General features: G+C 31.3%; 1 protein-coding gene and 1 pseudogene across 1 annotated transcript; one reads left to right on the top strand and one right to left on the bottom strand.

Moving 5' to 3' along the window:
* The first annotated feature begins 1,970 nt into the window (after positions 1-1,970).
* Positions 1,971-11,002, top strand: LOC131593572 (putative cyclic nucleotide-gated ion channel 8; annotated as a pseudogene).
* A 775-nt stretch (positions 11,003-11,777) lies between these two features.
* LOC131631447 (ubiquitin-like-specific protease ESD4) lies at positions 11,778-20,410 on the bottom strand. Its single transcript, XM_058902245.1, has 9 exons — positions 19,304-20,410; positions 19,061-19,137; positions 18,885-18,978; positions 18,645-18,743; positions 17,967-18,059; positions 17,755-17,874; positions 13,316-13,419; positions 12,367-12,439; positions 11,778-12,142 (listed from the first exon to the last, which is right to left on the bottom strand). The coding sequence occupies exons 1-9, from the start codon at positions 20,042-20,044 to the stop codon at positions 12,080-12,082; spliced, it is 1,464 nt and encodes a 487-aa protein (XP_058758228.1). The 5' UTR covers positions 20,045-20,410; the 3' UTR covers positions 11,778-12,079.
* Between the last annotated feature and the right edge of the window lie 496 nt (positions 20,411-20,906).

Genomic DNA, 20,906 nt, shown 5'->3' on the forward strand with positions numbered 1-20,906 from the left:
CCAGTTTGGCATGCGTCAAGAGATCCCGGCTCCACCAGTGTGTCTTGGTGAATGGCATCTCAAAAGAGTGAATCACCATTAGGATGTCCAAGATTGGAGAAATTTTGCACCCGAATTCTGTCAGATGTGGAAGGATCGTCGCCGCCATGTTCTTCAGTTCTCTGTTGCCCCATTTCCGATGCATCCAACTGAAGAATACATGAGTTGGTATAGATCGGTTACAACCCTCAAAATGCATGTGTCCGACCCGTATTACTTGCACGACCCCCTAACAAATATACAACCACCAAACCCCGCATCAACCCCAACAAAGTCAATAATGCTAACAAAGCCAACACCAAACTCAATATCAATACCCTTTCCAAGCAGATTATCAAACTCCGTACCAACAACAACAACCATATGGCTTCACCCAACAATAACAAAGTCAATACTTCCAACACCACTCGGCAGACCCATCCACATCCCATCTTAGCCCCGACATAGGTTCAGATGATGAATACGACCCAAACAACCCAATAATCCCGCAATCGTCACTTTACCGTAGCAGCTAACAACAACCATATGGCTACACCACACCCTAACCAACAATGTCTTTTTACCAAGACAGTTTAAGTGTGGGGTGCTACCAACCATGGCTACCCCACCACCACGACAAGACTTTGAGAGCATGGGGAATCGACTCTTTGACAGTGGCATCGAAGAGTACATGAACAACGAGCGCATGGAAGGGCTAATCCAAGATCCACCTACCCAAACAAAACAAGAACCTCAAAGGGGTAGGGGTCGACAAGGTGTTATATATATATATATATATATATATATATATATATATATATATATATATATATATATATATATATATATATATATAGTTATTTATTAAATATTTAATATAAATAACATAATTTAAATTTAAAAAAAAAAAAAAAAAAAAAGGAATTGGGTATAAGCGCCACCCCACTTGGCAGCCTATTTTGGGATTGCACATTGGCGCCATGAGGGGTGGCGCATTAGTTAAAATTAATACACATTGGCGTCATGGGGGTGACTCCTATGTGTAGGGCACCCTCCAAACCTGGTCACCCAGGTAAATTTTTTCGAAACTTGGTTTTTTTTGTATTTTTTTTTAAAGTTGATTATTTTAATTTTTTTTACAAATAAATTTAATACTCTAACCAACTTTCTTAATTGCCGTAATTTTGTCTACGGAGTTTTATAACTAGGGACGGGGATAGTATCAAATGTAAAGAAATATTACATATTTATCCAATCAGAATATTTTAAAATATTAAAATATACAAATAATTTAAAATTTACAGTAAAATACATGATTGTCAATGGTTTACAATGTGTCATCCTTTTTCATTTATGTGTATAATTTATAAAAAAAAATATAATGATAAATTTAAATTAATTATAATTATTGAACAGTTGATTAACCGCATAAAAAATATTTAATTGATGGAGTATATTAGTTCTTTTTTATATTTTTAATTTTATATATATATATATATATATATATATATATATATATATATATATATATTAATTTAGTTCAATTAACTATTTTAATTAATATTAAGGTTTCATGGTGAAATCAAAATTGCGTTTGATTGATGATAACGGATTCTAAATGGAGATGTTGATCTTTGGTATGGTGATACGTGGCCTTAGGCTCACAAGTTAGGGCGCCACAATCATCTCTATGATATTTAAATGCACTTGAGTATGTTTGTGTTTCCAATAAAAGATCAAACTGTCCCTTTTTGGCTCCCACTTTCTCTTAGTTTGAATCGTTGATTAATACGTGTTCAACTATAAATGGTTGAATAAATTTTCTAATGTGTTTTACGCACTGCTTGCCATTTGAAATATATCTTCTTCCTTAAGCTCGTTCTCTGCTTCTTTGTGTCTTTGCCTTGTGTCTTTTTTCGTTCTCTGCCCACTTAAGAAATGTATCCATAAACATGACGTCGGACCCTGACAGTGATGAGTCTTCATCATCTGTTGGAGTGGATGAATCGAAGCTTTTTGACGTTCTTTATGGGTTGGATCCTCTCATCCATGCTCACAATGTGTCGAGTGGTAGTTATGGGCCAGGGTTAGACTCTTCGAACGGTGATGACGATCATGTGGTTAAGGAAACCACTACCCGCCTTTGTTGTCCGATCCTATTTTGATTTGGGTATACCTCTATCTAGAGAGGTAGAAATTAAGACTAGTTGTTTCATCTAGTCCTTCGATCACAATCATTTTAGGGTTTGTGCACCTTTTCAGGATCATTCTGTTCATGCTATCCACCATGATATTTTTTTATGACGCAAAAACAAAGATGGTTTGACTTGAAAAATTTGTTAGAGTTGAATGACGTGGATCAAGATAACTGTGTAGATAATTATTTTGGGGAATAGTCCCTTCATATGTTGAGGATGGTTTTGTCGAACGTGCCAATGTTTAGGTAGGGTCGTCTTTGAACAATTAAGAAGCAAATTGGGATTTTGCTTGTGTGAGGAATTATAGCAATTATTGATTGGGCTGCAGTCAAGCACTGAAGGGAAAGAAGGAAGTTCAAATCACTATCTCTTTTCCAACGAGACAAGAGAAGCGTTATTGAGGATTCATATATCCTGTTATCATCAATGGTATCTGTTTGATCCTGGAATTTTAGTCCAACTTGTTGGTGTTGGCCCAGGAGTGTTTAGCATTATAACTATATGCTAATGGTGTGTGTGGTTTTTTTTGGTTACTTACAAACCTTGTGTTGTCCTATTATGACTAAAAAGGGGGAGTAATATTATGCGTGCTTTTACACTAACCACTAACCACTGATTAGGGGGAGAAATTGTTAATTCTCTCTAGTGTGTTGTTGATCAGCTGTTGTTGTTGTTGAGGGGAGATCCTTTAGAGGTTGAAGAAAAACTGGGTTTGCATGTGTGCATAGATGTCAAGACACAATGTTTTGACATCATACTGGTTGGGAAAGTGCATATCTCAACAACTGTGTGCAGATTTCACTAGACAACTAACATGTGTTGCATGTTTGTTTTTCTGTTGCATCTCTCATTGTGAAATTGCTGTTGTGTATTCTGTACAAGGATGAGATTTTTTTTTGTGTTTGATTTATTTTCAGACACTAGGTTGTTAAGTTGATTTAGCCAAAATAAGCCAAAGGGGGAGATTGTTAATTCTTTGTATTTTGATTGGCATTATGTTTGGTAAAACTAACTTATGGGAACATGTTGAACAAGATGACCATTCACTTCAACTAAAGAAGACATGTCAATAAAGATGTCCTATGCAGATTTTATTTGACATCGTGTTTGATATGCTATAGTTGGATCTGTTGAAGTTAGTTGATGTACAAGTGTAAAATATTTTTGGAATATTATGCAATATTATATGGCGCTTGATTTAAGGGATAAGAGTTTGTCTCTGTTTTCAAGATACTAGATTGCCGGCCCGTGCTTCGCACGGGTATATTTGAAATAAAATTACATTTTTTTAATAATAATTGATATTTAATTTTTTATTTGCATATAAATTTATTTTGTAGGCCATTTAGATTATGTTTACAATTAAAATATTAATTTTTTAATGTGAAAGACAATAAATTAGAAAAAAAAACTACTTTTTAGTCAATTATTTGTGAGATTAAATTACACATATTTATATTATATCTACTTACATAGACATATTGCCTAGATCTTTATTTGTATAAAAATTTAATTTAATTTATAGTATTAATTTTGAGGCTATGTATATAACTTGTGTGTTGCACATGTTTTAAGATAATATACTTATATGAACTTTTTCCTTCAATGAAAAAATATAAATAAAAATCGATGACATTAATATATGATTGTATATAAATGTTTTTTCTCATTTATTTGATTTCTTTTTATCTTTTTTATTATTTTTATGTTACTTTTTTCAAATATTGTATTCTCATTATTACTTTAATTATATTTCAAAGGAAATAATAATTATATATCATAGGAAGACAAAATAATATAAATTAAGAGATAATTTACATGGTTTAATTTAGGGGTGTTCATGGGTCGGTTTGGGTCGAATTTAGTCAAAACCATAACCCAACCCGTATATGGTACACTGGTTTGGGTGAGGAAAAATAACCACCCATAATATCATTGGGTTGGTTTGGGTAAAACCATGGGTTGGATTGGGTTGGGTAATGGGTTACCCAATATTATTTTTTCTTATATAATTATTAATGATATGTTACATTTTTTCTTAATAAATGGCTTAAGATATTACTGTTGTTTTTTTAAACATCAAATGCCAAAATGTATAATGAAATTTATCATAAAAATATATCTGTAAAAACCAAAGTTACATTAGTAAAACCTAGAATTGCATAAAATACTTGCAATTTATTAGAATTAGCATCAAAATAATCAAAATGTGGCATCCTAAATAAGTTAAAATCATTACTTACTAAATAAAAGACGTTCAAAAAGTTGAAATTGAAGGAAGCAAAATTAAAAACATCAAAGTCATCACTTGTCAAATTACAAAAAAAGAGAAAAAATATAGTCACTCAATAACCCATGGGTTTTGTGGGTTGGGTGTGGTTTTACCCATAACCCAATTATTTTGAATGGGTTTTCATTTTTGAAAATCGTATTCACCCAATAACCCGACCCAACCCACTTTTTTGGATCGGTTTGGGTGGGTTTTACTGGTTTTATTGGGTTTACCCAACCCATGAACACCCCTAGTTTAATTAAATTCCTTACAAATTATTTTAGTTGTTTTTATAACATGTAATATAATTTTTTATTCATACACTTTATTATTAATTGTGTACCTTAACTGAATGTATACGATCATACTATCAATTTGATCAAATGCTTCTATATAGAAATGTGGGAAATAAAAAAATATAATCTCAATTAAAATTGCAATAAAATAATAAAAATTATTTTTTTAAAAAACTCAAGCTTAGATATTTTAATAGAGAGGTGTGGATAAATTTCAAAGATGACATGAGTAAGATCATACAAAATCATAAGATAAAATTTTTATTAACATATTTATTTTATTTTATAAAATAATTTATAAACATTTTAAAATCAATAAGATACATATTTTAATAAAAATAAAATTCACTTTTATCATTCTCATTATATCAAGTGAATCACAAATACATTTTTTATTGACAAATGATACATTTTTTGTATTATTAGATTCTTCATTTTTGTTTACTGAAGATCACCAATAAATTTAAATCAAATACACATTTTTCTCAAAGATTACTATTAAAAATATACTTACATAAGCTGCAATTTTTCTCATGATTTTCAAGTAATAAGGATGCAAAACTAATATGAGTTTTCTTTATCCTCTTCTTTTCGCTCACATGACAAAAATAATTATATTCAAAAAAACAATAAAAAGAAGAGAAAATCATAAAATTAGATAGAGAAATAATATATTGATGCTCAAAATAAATTATTACAAAACATCATAGATAAAAGATTTAAATAATTTATAGGATAAATAAAGTTGAGTCTTTAACCTGGAACATAAATCAAATTCATTAGCTAGCCTGCAACGTAAATTAAAAAATAATTAAAATATAAGAGAGCTCTTAGAAAAAGTAATCAAAATATCAATATAAAATGAAAAATAGATTTTGTAACAAAAAAAAGAAGAATAAAAAAGGTAGGTTAGGTGGTAGATGTAACCTATTTATATTGATTAGAAAATTTCTTATTGAAGAAATTAAAAAGATAAAAAAACACCACCATAAAAACATTTAATGGGGTACCGTTTATTTTCAATAATATTTTCTATAGAAGTTATACTTAATAATTGTAAATTATTAGTCTGTTATAAATCTAATAGTAAATTATATTGATTATATCTAAATTTTTTAAAACGTTACACATAAATTTATTAGTTATAATGAATTAAAATGAATTAGTTATAATAATATAAAATGAAATAGTTTTAATTAGCTCTAATAATATAAAAATATTACGCATTAAAATAATTAGTTATAATGCTTTAAATAAAATATCATTTGAATTATTGATTTATATAAATTGTATGACATTTTTTGAAATTATTATGTTTATTATTGTTGTTATTTTAATTATTATTATTTTTTTCATATAAAATATTTATTTATATACTTTATTAAAAATTAATATATATTAAAATTGTATTCATATTTTTTTTATATACTATTATTGCAAAATAGATAAATACTTATAATTTTTATAAATCATATTACTTTTAGTCGTAGTATTTGAATAATATATAATAATTATTATTATTATAATCATTGACAATAATAATAATAATTATTTTTTTTATTAGATGAATATTATATTATAATTTATTAATTATATTATTATTGTTAATAGTGATGATTGAATATTATATTATTATTATTAATATTGTTTTAATCGTAGTAGCTGAATATTATATTATATTATTACTATTATTTTTATAATTTTATTTTTTATTTTTAGATGAATATTATAATTTATTATTCATATTATTATTGTTGTAATTTATTGGTCTGTTATAAATATAATAGTAAATTATATTAATCATTTTTAAAATTTTTAAAATGTTACACATAAATTAATTAGTTATAATGATTTAAATAAAATTTCATTTTAATTATTGATCTATATACAATGTATGAATTTTTTAAAAATTATTCTGTTTATTACTATTATCATTATTATTATTATTATCATTAATATTATTTAAATTATCATTATTATTTTGTTTATTTATATAAAATATTTATCTATATACTTTTTTAATAATTAATACTGGTAGATGAATAATGGTAGTTGAATATTATTATTATTATTAGTACTAATTTATAAAATATAAAATTATTTAAAATTTTATAATATTTAATGATAATATAAGTTATAAAATTTAAGCTATATTTTAGAAAAATATAAAATATTGAGTTGTGTAAAATATTAAAAATAATTAGAAACTGAATATAGAATTATATAAAATATTTATTATTATTATAATTATTTTTAATATTGATACATGAATATTATATTATTTATATTATTACTAATTTATAAAATAAAAAAATAGTTTAGAAGTTAATAATATCAGCGATAATAGGAGTTATATATATTACAATTAACAAATTTTCAAAATAAGTATTTAAAATTTTAGGATTAATTATTTTATTATGTTTATAATTATAATTATTATATTTATTATTATTATAATTATAATTATTACTATTTTAATTATTATTATTTTGTTAAATGAAGTTTTATTAATTGATAGAATTTTGTGAGGATGACACATATGCATGGGGCTATATGATGATGACACATAAGCATGAAGCTATATGAGAATGACACATAATGAATATTATATTTTAATGTATTAATTATATTATTATTGTTAATAGTGATGATTGAATATTATATTATTATTATTATTAATATTGTTTTAATCGTAGTAGCTGAATATTATATTATATTATTACTATTATTTTCATAATTTTATTTTTTATTTTTAGATGAATATTATAATTTATTATTCATATTATTATTGTTGTAATTTATTGGTCTGTTATAAATATAATAGTAAATTATATTAATCACTTTTAAAATTTTTAAAACGTTACACATAAATTAATTAGTTATAATGATTTAAATAAAATTTCATTTGAATTATTGATCTATATACAATGTATGAATTTTTTAAAAATTATTCTGTTTATTACTATTATTATTATTATTTTTATTATTATTACTATCATTAATATTATTTAAATTATCATTATTATTTTGTTTATTTATATAAAATATTTATCTATATACTTTTTTAATAATTAATACTGGTAGATGAATAATGGTAGTTGAATATTATTATTATTATTAGTACTAATTTATAAAATAAAAAAATTATTTAAAATTTTATAATATTTAATGATAATATAAGTTATAAAATTTTAGCTACATTTTAGAAAAATATAAAATATTGAGTTGTGTAAAATATTAAAAATAATTAGAAATTGAATATAGAATTATATAAAATATTTATTATTATTATAATTATTTTTAATCTTGATACATGAATATTATATTATTTCTATTATTACTAATTTATAAAATAAAAAAAAATAGTTTAGAAGTTAATAATATCAATGATAATAGGAGTTATATATATTACAATTAACAAATTTTCAAAATAAGTATTTAAAATTTTAGGATTAATTATTTTAATTATATTTATAATTATAATTATTATATTTATTATTATTATAATTATTACTATTTTAATTATTATTATTTTGTTAAATGAAGTTTTATTAATTGATAGAATTTTGTGAGGATGACACATAAGCACGGGGCTATATGATGATGACACATAAGCATGAAGCTATATGAGAATGACACATAAGCAAAGGCTAGGGTTTTTGTCAAGGGTTGTCATCATGACAACCTTACATTTATATTAAGTAGATTTGATTAGTTACTAAATATGGAAAATATTTAGAAATCTAATATTTGAAACCGTGTCTTCATGGAGAAGATTTTGGAAGATTTTCTAGAGTGTCCTGTAGCGATTTGAAGCCCAAATCCAGTCCAGAAGATTATTATAAATAGCAAGCATCAAACCTATTATTTGTGTGAACTTACATTTGTAATTTGTGTTAGGGTTTGTGCAGTCTTGTTTATTGTGAGCCACTATAATATCACATTGATAGAACAAGTTGGTGTTTCCATTGAGTTGGAAGCTCTGTGTTCATTCATAAGCTTTTAAGCATTGAATGATTGTGCTTTAGAAGTGTGTCTTCTAATATTTGTAATTGTTTTGAGGGGGATTTTATGAGGGCCTCATACCTAGGCGAGTCTTAGGTAGAAGTCAGCACGGGTAGTGATTAAGTGAGAAGTCAGTAAACTAGAGGTTGTTTATGTGTGAACCGGAGGTTGTTTGTTTTGAATTAATACTATCATAGTGGACTTATCCATGGCTTGGTAGCCTCCAGAGTATGTATTGTTGATACCGAACTGGGTAAACAATTACTTGTGTTATTTAAAGTTTTTGCATTGCACTTTTATACCTTGTCATTGTGTGTATTTGAAAGACGTTGTCTCGACATCCTTTAGGACATCTGTAATTTGAACGCCGGAATCTCAAATACATATAGTTTTTTGTGTAAATCATGTATCTTTTGTATGCATCTGCAATGGCTAATCTCTCATGCCTTGCCTTATGAGATCCAAATAGACGGAAATCTCTCCCTTAGAGTTTTAATAAGCCTAATCTCCCAGGCCTTGCCTTGTGAGACCCAAATAAACGAAAATCTCTCCCTTAGAGTTTTAATAAGGCTAATCTCCTTAGTCGAGTCTTGTGAGAAACAAATAGGCGGAAATCTCTCTCTTAGAGTTTTAATGCTACTGCATACCCAAGCTTGAGTTTGAACTTGAAACATTTACAATCATAATCACCTGTTTTTGCTTTTCAAGTACACTTGGTCAGGGGCTTCTAACTAGTACCTACCCTGGTGAGGTTATGTTTTCCATAGTAATAGCTATTACATGGCTTATTCTTTTTGCTCTTCAGATCGGAAACATGCAGGTAAACAAAAAAGTATTCACGGTAAACTTTTATTTATAGCATCTTGATTAATATAATAATTTAATATTTGTGATATAATGTAACTGTATAGACCTACCTCAACTCTAAGTCAGTTCGTCTGGAGGAAATGAGGATCAAAAGCCGTGATTCCGAGCTGTGGATGCATCATCGTTTGCTTCCTTTGGAGCTAAGGGAAAGAGTCAGACGATACGACCAATACAAGTGGTTGAACATGCATGGAGTAGATGGAGAAGACTTGGTTCAAATTCTTCCAAAAGATCTCAGAAGAGATATCAAACGCCATCTTTGTTTGATTTAGGTCAGAAAGGTGAGTACTGAGTGAGCAAACTGAGATGACTCATTGTAATTTGTAACACACAAAGTGTTCTGAGTCTTCATTTTTTTGACAAGTGTTATACTATATATATTGTTTAGGCTTCCCTCTTTGTTAACATGGATGAACGCTTGCTTGATGCAATATGCGAGCGGTTAAAACCGAGTTTTTATACACGGAGGGAACCTACATAGTTAGGGAAGGTGATCCTGTTGACGAGATATTGTTCATCATTCGTGGTCGTCTAGAGAGTGTTACTACAGATGGTGGAAGAAGCGGCTTTTCAAAATAGGAGTTTTGAAGGAAGGTGATTTTTGTGGTGAAGAGTTGTTAACATATGGGCATTGGATCCAAATATGCTACTAACTTGTCAGCATCAACTAGAACATAGAAAACTATGAATGAAGTATAAGCATTTGCTTTAGAAGCAGAGGATTTAAAGTTTGTTGCATCACAATTTAGACACATACATAGTAGACAAGTTCAACATACCTTTCGTTTCTACTCGCAACAATGGAGAACATGAGCTGCAATCTACATTCAAGCTGATTTTTGTGAAGGAAGGTGATTTTTGTGGTGAAGAGTTGTTAACATATGGGCATTGAATCCAATTCTGCTACTAACTTGTCAGCATCAACTAGAACATAGAAAGCTATGAATGAAGTAGAAGCATTTGCTTTAGAAGCAGAGGATTTAAAGTTTGTTGCATCACAATTTAGACACATACATAGTAGACAAGTTCAACATATCTTTCGTTTCTACTCGCAACAATGGAGAACATGGGCTGCAATCTACATTCAAGCTGCATGGAGGAAGCAGTTAAAGAGAAGGTGAAGGAAAGAGGAAGAAGAATACTATAAAGGTATTGATGAATCAGCAAAGGCTTTGATTCCGCAAGCCCAAAATACGTCAAGATTCGGAATTAATACAGCATTTTTTGCTTCTCGCTTTGTTGCTAATCTTCGTGGTTATAAACAACAAATTCCAAGTTCTAGAGACCTGGTGAGTATCCCGAAACCCCCCGAACCTGACTTCAGTGCTCTCGATAATGAAGCGTGATCAAGTTCTATTTTGCTTATGAGGACCACTTGTGTCATTATACATTTACATTGCTTCTAGTGTATAGTATTATTAAACACACAATGTTATTACAATTGAGTTTGCAAAGTTTTTGTGTTTCTTGGGCAAAAACTTTACATCAATAAATATTTTTAAAAAAGGACTTGGTAGGTAATATCTTCTTTCTCTGCATGTAAACATTATATGATCACTACATGTGAATGGACTATACTCAGCTCCACCATACAGAAGATATTTTTCAAATCAAAATCTTCTCACCACGTGCTCGATTGAAATGTCACATAATGCAGGTAATAGATTAATAACTAAACTAGAAACATATCAAATATGATTTAACTATTTTATTATTTCCATTATTTTCCTTTATTCTCTATTAAGTAGAGGATTAATTGTAATTTATGGTATTCCCGCTATATAATCCAACTTGAGGTTGAGAAATAAAACACAAGAGCTTCTTTTTTTTTTTTTTTGGTATTAAACACGAGCTTTTTACCATATTATTTTCCAACAGTATTAGAGGAACAGTCAATGTTATTCATTGCTTTCAATTTGCTTGACATGATCTCAGATTGCAAACAAGTCCAAAATCCAATATTAAAGCATATAGTAAAAGCGGCGTTCTACAATGACTTTGGTAATTTTAGTCATTTTCTAACCTATTTTGAGAAATTTAAAATAGAAGAAAAAGTAAAGTTAATATGAGAGAGAGACTAGTGGGTGAGAGATTGAGGGAAAGTTATGTGACAGTCACCCGCCTTAAAGTTACACAATAGATTAACATCTTAATCTCATAATGAAATGCCTCATCTATGAATTCACTTTTGTGGAACATGTACAATCTATGAATCTACTGCATTCAACACTACCAACCAACTTGTTGTACCTGTGTATCAAGATGATATGTATAATCAGTCCAGTCAATATAATAAATGCCAGAACTCTTGAATGGTTATTGTCAAGTTAGTGACATAGGTGAAGGATCCTCAATCAAAAAATTCCCTCTCCTAATTTGACATTAATGTTTTCTTTCCCAAATTTCTCGTGTTCTTCTCTTGCTTATTCAGCTTTCAATTTCAAAATTTCCTTAGCTGTTTTAAGCCTGAAATAAGGCATATGTTCCTACAAATAGAATGGTGGAAAGGAAAATCAATTTCTAAAACCATTAAAAAATAGTCATCAAAATGAGGGTTCTGCATATTTACAAGGCAATGAATACAACATTCCAGCAAGGGGATTTAGTGTTCCTTATGTGAATGGCTTTCCAAATTAATGATTAAAGAAAAAGCAGAATATTTCATATAAAGTCATGATTCTCTTAATAGAAATGGAAAACTCTATTTTACCTGATTGAAACACAGCCTCAAGTTTCTGCTATAAAAGTCAGCATACTTGACCATAAATACCCCGCAATCAGACCTGCTCAAGTATAAAACTATATTTAGAGGAAAATTTACTCACAACTTCTATAAACACTGTTCAGAGTTACAAGCATTGGTTCCTGATATTAATCAATTAGAATACAATCAAGTGCAGGTGATAAAAAACTGTACAATAGTGATTACTGATGAAAATCAAGGCAATTTTCTCCCCCTTATAGACATGGCAAATTCATTATGATGTGGATCCCTCTAATTCCAATAATGCAATTATGACATGGCAGATAATTATAAAAAGCACACCCTTTCTTTTATTTGCATATTGACCCCTAGATCCTAATCTACCATTTCTCTTATTGTAAACCCTAACCCCCCTTCCCATGGACAAACTTCCCCTTCAGATCAACCAACAATACAACCCCCCTAAATCTAATCCTAATTTTCCATTCAACTTCTTGTCAACCCTAACAACCATTCTCATAGGCACACTTACACTTTATATCTTATCACAAGAGGTTGTTCAGTTTTTTATTCATTTGCCATGTCACATTTGCTTTATTGGCATTAGAGGAAGGTTCCACGTCAGAATTAATTTGTCGCACCTGCGTAAAATTGAGGAAAAACAGGGGACCTAATTGCAAAAGGGGATAAACATTGAGGATCCAAATGGCTAAGACAGAGCGGGGGACCAAATTCATAGAATCACAATATTTGAGGGACTAAAACTTGGAATTAAGCCGAACAAATTATACATGGGAAGCATTTTGAATCAATGCTAGAAACTTTATGTGCAGTGGGAATTTACGATTGCTTGATTTTTTATTTCAGAATTCTTTCCTCATTTTTAAAGATCGGGAAAAATAATCAAATAAACATTGATCTCATAAAGTGATTCACAAAAGAGTAAATTACAAACCCATTCTTCTGTTCAGGAAGCTCTTCAACAAATTCTTTTTCCCAATTACTTATGTCAATATCTTCTCCAGTCTTGTCCTTTACTTCATCTACAAAATATCTTGCCTGGGAAAAGATTAACAATAATCATTACACGCACCAACAGCCAAAAAAATATGCTTATGTAATTATATTTACAATGTCTAAGTGAATCACTAAGTGTCAAATGTTCAAATTCAAGTACTGCATTAAAAGTGAACTCTCTTACACAGAAGTTCACACAACAATCATAATTTATTTACTAATTAAGTGATTCTCATATTCCATAAGTCTTTCTTGATTTATCTGTTAATTAGAGTTAAATTATTCTAAGCTGTTCTTTCTTGATTCATCTGTTAACAAGATACTTTTTAAGAAAATCATTGACTGTACTGATTTCGATAATAACACGAGTTTCATTAACAAAATAAAGGGTTAAATAATTAAAACCCCCTGCCTTTATAGCGAGTTTCGGTTTGAGCCCCCTGAAGTATTTTTTTTACATAAGGCCCCTTAGAAAACTCAATTCCTGAATTTACTACACCCCATTACCACACCTGCTGACTGGGCATGCCATTAGTGGCCACGTGGGAAATAACTTTGGCTGACTGGGACATGTTATAATATTAGGTTGTTATGTTTCCCCCCAAAACTAGTTCTTCTGCATTGGGGTTTTTTGAAATTGGAAACTGAGAAGCTCGGAGAAGACGAAAGCGAAGAAGGCACCGATGGCTGGAAATAACGATGAGCCGGTCACTGCGGCTGAGGTAACTGCTCACGTACTTGGGGATACAGTTGATGCTTGTTTGTTGGCTTACATTGCGTTTTTTTTCAGTTGAATGTCAGGTTTAATGCTGTCTTTCACCATGGAGGCGAGTTCGTGAAACTTGAAGATGGTGAGATGATTTACAGAGGCGGGGTTTCCACACTACTTACTGGGGAACACATTGAAACCTGGACTCACAATCACATTCTAATATAACCTATGTTCAATTCTTTCAAACATTTCTTCAAAGACTCCAACCAGTCCCTAAAACAAATGATGAAATTGACATTAGAAATAAGAATTTGCAGAAATTGACTTACAAACATAACCTATGTTAAAGTATACCTTTTGCTGATCTGAAATAAACACATATCTATTATCTTGCCCAATATCTTCCATTAGCAATGTTATAAACCACCTCCATGATTCCTTGGTTTCTGTTTCCACCACTCCAAATGCCAAGGGGAAGTATAGGTCATTTGGGTCTCTTCCAACAACAATCAAAAGTTGACCTTCATACTTTGTTTTCAAATGGCAGCCATCTACCCCAATGAAGGGTCTACACCCATTTATAAACCTTTTTTTACACCCATCAAAGCAGAAATAAAAAGACCCAAACCTTGGTTGGATTGTAGGTAAAGGCCTCTTTATGTTGATCTTCAAAGTATTTCCATGATTAACCCTATGCAACTCAGCTGCATACCTCCACAAGTTTGCACATTCCTTGTCTGCATCTCCTTCAATGATTTTCTTTGCAATCAACTTAGCTTTCCATGCCCTACACACAGTTATTCCAACAGAATAATTTTGCCTCATGTCTTGGATTATGTCACATATCCTTACCTTGTCAGAGGTTTGCATCTTTTTTACCACAGCCTTAGCCACCCACTTTGAACTTGCACTTTTGTTATCCAAAATCCTAGCACATGTGTGGGTGTCTTTTGTAGTCTTTATGACAAAAGTATGCTTATGGCCCACCTTAGAACACATCATTAAAAAACCACATTTGGCCTTACATTCAACCCTCACTCTATACCCCTCATTTTTTACAAAGGTAATTTCCCTCTCATTTAATACTGTCCACTCACGGATGGCCTTTCTAAAGTCATCTAAGGTGTTGAACTCCATGCCCCACTTAAATTTGAAATTCTTATTAAGCTCCTCCTTCTTAAACTTCTCAAACCTAGGTTATGGACGAAAATCCCGGAAATATTTCCTGACTATTTCCAGATTAGGAGTGATTCTGATGCCTATGATTTTGCTGCGTATGCGTGTTCGATGGAAGTAGATGGTAAAATGTTTGTTGAGCACGATGCAGCCAAACATAGTAAAAATCCCAGGTGTGTGAATAAAGGTGTTGACTTAGAGGTTAGTGATGAAGAGATTGTAGAAGGGTTGAGTGACAGTGAGGATGAAAGGACCACAGCTCTTGCTGATGGTTTTGAAGAGATTGATGTTACTTTACCAGTCAATGAGGGGCCTGTTATAGCTGGTAATTTGATTTTTCCTAGCAAGACTAAAGGTGAGGAAGATGATTATGTTAGTGAAGATTTATTGAGTTCTAATCCTGATAACTCAGAGGATGAAAAAGGGCCTAGGTTTGAGAAGTTTAAGAAGGAGGAGCTTAATAAGAATTTCAAATTTAAGTGGGGTATGAAGTTCAACACCTTAGATGACTTTAGAGAGGCCATCCGTGAGTGAACAGTATTAAATGGGAGGGAAATTACCTTTGTAAAAAATGAGGGGTACAGAGTGAGGGTTGAATGTAAGGCCAAATGTGATTTTTTAATGCTGTGTTCTAAGGTGGGCCATAAGCATACTTTTGCCATAAAGACTATAAAAGACACCCACACATGTGATAGGGTTTTGGATAACAAAAGTGCAAGTTCAAAGTGGGTGGCTAAGGCTGTGGTAAAAAAGATGCAAACCTCTGACAAGGTAAGGATATGTGACATAATCCAAGACATGAGGCAAAATTATTCTGTTGGAATAACTGTGTGTAGGGCATGGAAAGCTAAGTTGATTGCAAATAAAATCATTGAAGGAGATGCAGACAAGGAATATGCAAACTTGTGGAGGTATGCAGCTGAGTTGCATAGGGTTAATCATGGAAATACTTTGAAGATCAACATAGAGAGGCCTTTACCTACAATCCAACCAAGGTTTGGGTCTTTTTATTTCTGCTTTGATGGGTGTAAAAAAGGGTTTATAAATGGGTGTAGACCCTTCATTGGGATAGATGGCTGCCATTTGAAAACAAAGTATGGAGGTCAACTTTTGATTGCTGTTGGAAGAGACCCAAATGACCAATATTTCCCCTTGGCATTTGGAGTGGTGGAAACAAAAACCAAGGAATCATGGATGTGGTTTATAACATTGCTAATGGAAGATATTGGGCAAGATAACAGATATGTGTTTATTTCAGATCAGCAAAAGGTATACTTTAACATAGGTTATGTTTGTATGTCAATTTCTGCAAATTCTTGTTTCTAATGTCAATTTCATCATTTGTTTTAGGGACTGGTTGCAGTCTTTGAAGAAATGTTGAAAGAATTGAACATAGGTTATGTTTGAATGTGACTTTGAGTCCAGGTTTCAATGTGTTTCCCAGTAAGTAGTGTGGAAACCCCGCCTCTGTAAATCATCTCACCATCTTCAAGCTTCACGAACTCGCCTCCATGGTGAAAGACAGCATTAAACCTGACATTCAACTGAAAAAAAACGCAATGTAAGCCAACAAACAAGCATTAACGGTACCCCCAAGTACGTGAGCAGTTACCTCAGCCGCAGTGATTGGTTCATCGCTTTCGTCGTCTCCGAGCTTCTCAGTTTCCAATTTCAAAAAACCCTAATGCAGAAGAACTAGTTTTGGGGGGTAAACATAACAACCTAAGATTATAACATGTCCCAGTCAGCCAAAGTTATTTCCCACGTGACCACTAATTGCATGCCCAGTCAGTAAGCGTGGTAATGGGGTGTGGTAAATCCAGGAATTGAGTTTTCTAAGGGGCCTTATGTAAAAAAAATACTTCAGGGGGCCCAAACCGAAACTCGCTATAATGGCAGGGGGTTTAATTTATTTAACCCTAAAATAAAATACCTTTAATAATAAAGTAGTTAGTTAAGTAGTTATATTGATTGAGATACAACAAATATGGATATTAGTGGAAAAACGGAATTAATACTTCATTGGTAACTTGGTGTATACTTAATATAAGACAGGGAGAAAACTAAGGTTGTTCATCGTATAGTTTAGTGAGAAAATCGAACCGAACCATAGTAAAAATGCACTAAAACTGAACAGAGTCATTTTAATTTACTCAGAACCGAACTGAACCAAAATTATTGGTTTGGTATACCGTTTTGAAATTCCAAACCGTTAGAAGTTAATTTTTCTCAAACCGAATCATTTAGTAAAGAACCGAACCGTTAAGCTATTTTTTTTTTTTTAAAATTAAAAAACATGTTTTAAGTATTTTTCATTTTCAGTTTCGGTTCAATTCTAGAACTGCTTGAGCAATAGGGTTTGGTTCACTAACCAAACATAACGGTTCGGTTATATTAACTTCAGTTCAGTTTGATTCGGTTCGGCAGTTTGGTTCAGTTCTTAGTTTTTTTCAACAGCCCTAGAGAAAACTACAAGCCAAGAATATTACCAGCACTTCCAGCACTTGAGTATCAATTCCTTTCAGTGAATCAAGATACTGAAACTTCTTTTCCTTCTTATTGATAACACCTAAGCACCAATGGATATTCTGGTGAATAGGTACAAATATCTGGATACAACAAGAAGACAGCAACAAATCAGCACAAGAGCTAATTGGTCATAAGAAAAACAAAATTTCAAAATGTGTTTAAGAATAATTACTTTATCACATTCATGTAGACCATATCCCAATTTCTTCTGAGTAGTCCATCTCTTCACAGATTTGTAATCATAACAATTTTTGCCACTTATTAACTGGTTTATTGGAAAATAATTCAAAATTACAAGCATCAATGACAGGACAACATGACTAAATCACAGAAAATATAGATAAAACACATAATGTGCATGATATTTTGAGTTTGTTCTCTTTGGGAAAAAAAGGACTTTGCTTCCTGTTATTGGTTACTATGTATAATTAATGATTAGTGTGAACTTCAAGAAGCAATGAGCAAAATCTCCCTTCCAAGTAATTGTATATATAGGTAATTCGAGAGTATCAGTCAATTAACTGTATAAGAATATATCATGTTCAAAACAAAAGTCAACAGAAGCAAAAGCTTCACATGTAGTAACAGGCTCCCAATTCTTAAAGAATTAGCTACAGAATGTGGATTTGTTAATCATGACAAGTAGTATTTTTAAAGGAAATATTTTCAATCTTCAATGCAAAACATTTGAAGGCATTTTTTTACAAAAATATTTATTAACAGTGTTACTTTCCCTGAAAGCTGAAAAAAGATTTACAAAACATGCCTCAAAAGCTTAAGAAATCGTGGTCGAAATCTGCATGTCTGTGCAAGCACTACCCAGTGTATAAGGGTAACAAGAAGACACTACCTTCTTATAGAAAAAGGTATTGAAAAAATGACAATTCAGAAACTTCTGTGGCTCTCTTCTCTCCCTCTCTTTCAATAACTCAAGGTACAAATTGATCACCTGCAAAGGTAAGGCACAAGATAACTGAATTTCATGGTGCAACAAATTCAAATCATTGTATAATTAAATACCAAACTCTTTTCTTCCACGGAAATTCAACAAATGTTAGCAGACAATAAGCAAACAAGATCAGCACATCACCTCATCGTTTAACCATCCACTTGGCCTAAGACACTGAAACTTTTCGCCCGATATTTCAATATTGGAATTCTCATGAGCAACCAAGATCTTCTTCCTATAGAAACAATCCTTCAATCAGATATATATTACAACCTAAACTTTCACAAATAGCACATAGCCAAACTTTCAAAGCATACCTATTGGCAGAAAAGGCTCGTGCAACCTCAGCTTTTTCCTCTTTTGTAAGAGGAACAAAAGGTTCCAGTGGCACTTCCTGAGGGCCATAGTAAGACTTTGTCAATTACAGACATATTTGGAATGCTTCTTATGCCTTAATAACAGTGGCATTTCATTTGCATAGACAGATACATATACACAAACATATATTTATCAATACATATATATTCTCTACGCGTGCTGACAATTTAATAAGTTTTTACCTCTACTAGTCCTTTCTTTGGACGCAACAAATCAAATGCGGATCTGCGCTTCTCATTTAGCTGAATTTCAAATTTCAACCTACCAATCGTATCTGTTCGCTTATCAACCGCCTGAAGCAACTTCTTGTAAGCACGAACACTCGAAACATCCTTCTCCGGCTCTAAAGACAAAGTATCCAAAATCTTCGCAGCATCATCAACCACATTCAATTTATCATTACTCAACTCAGAAACCACAGATGAAGTTGACTGTTTCTGAACGCCACCGTTCACCGCCTCAGTATCCAAACAAACCAAATCATTCTCGACAGGCAGTACATCTTCAACATTTGAATCTTCCGAAACAACTTCCTTATGATTATCCTTTTCTTTTCCCTTTATCTGCAACGGAATGGTGGCCATTGCAGAACATTTCGCACGGTGGTAATTTTCAAATAAGGAGTGGCTGATACCACTAACCACCAAGTTCGACGATTCTAGTTTGGGATTGTTTGATAAATCGAATTTGCGCGGTCTGCTGCAGGGCGCGTGAACTTCTCTAAGCAGAGGTGGTTTGGTTTCAGGGTAACGAGAAATTCTGGAAACAGTGGGATTGGTTGTGGCGGTGGGTAATGGTGGTGGCTTGTTGTGAGACATGGTTGATACTTTCTGTCTTTTGAATTCTGAAGAATTCGGAGATGAACGGTTGTGATTAAGCCACCGGTGGGGGCGTTTGCCGGTGATGGTTGTTATGATAGCCATTGAGGTGTTATTGAAAACGCGGAGTCCATTAATGGAAAGAATTGGGAAATTTGAGAAAAGAAAACCCTAGAGGAAGATGAAGAACACCATAGCGTTTTTGAGGAAGTGGGAACTTGGATCTTGGAAGAAAAAGAAAGGGGGGTTGAGAAATGAGAGAAATGAGAGAAATGAATTTGCGTTCCCGCGTTGAAATTCAAACGAGTTCCGTTGCTGCTGCCGAAGATATTGGTTGTGTTGTGTTGAGTAACAGTGTAACGTCGATTAACTTCAGAGCAAGCTCAGTTCCACTTTCAAGGGCTTGTGTACTACTGATATGTGATTGCGGCTTTTGGTTTCGTTGTACAATACATTACAAATTGAGTTTAATGGTAGTGGACTCAATTTCAAAATGTTAAATCATATAAGTGTTTTAAAATGTTTTAAAATTTACAATAGTCTAAAAAAATAATTTAGACTGTACACCATCATTTTTCTCTTAAAAATAAGTATATTTATAATTCTGATACATTAGCTTAAAGTATAATGATAATATGACTTGAATGACAATATCACCCATTTAAAATAAAAAATAAAAACCATTATTTTATATTAAAAAATGACATTTCTTTTTAAAAGCTTATGTTTTTCTACGAATATGATTTTTTGGGGCCTTTTGAAAATGTGACTATTCTATAAAAAACTTACTTTTTTTTACTAATAAAAGTGACACCAAAGTTTTTTTTAAATAATATTTATTTATTTTATTAAATGATATTTATTTTAAAATGGAATTCAACAAGTTCTCCACAACCTTGTGTAGCAGAAAAATTATTATTAGCTTCAAATTTTTCCCTGCTCCATAAAGTGACTCATGAGATGAAGC

The sequence above is a fragment of the Vicia villosa genome, linkage group LG1 (assembly GCF_029867415.1).
Source record: "Vicia villosa cultivar HV-30 ecotype Madison, WI linkage group LG1, Vvil1.0, whole genome shotgun sequence".
Classification (NCBI taxonomy): Eukaryota; Viridiplantae; Streptophyta; class Magnoliopsida; order Fabales; family Fabaceae; genus Vicia; species Vicia villosa.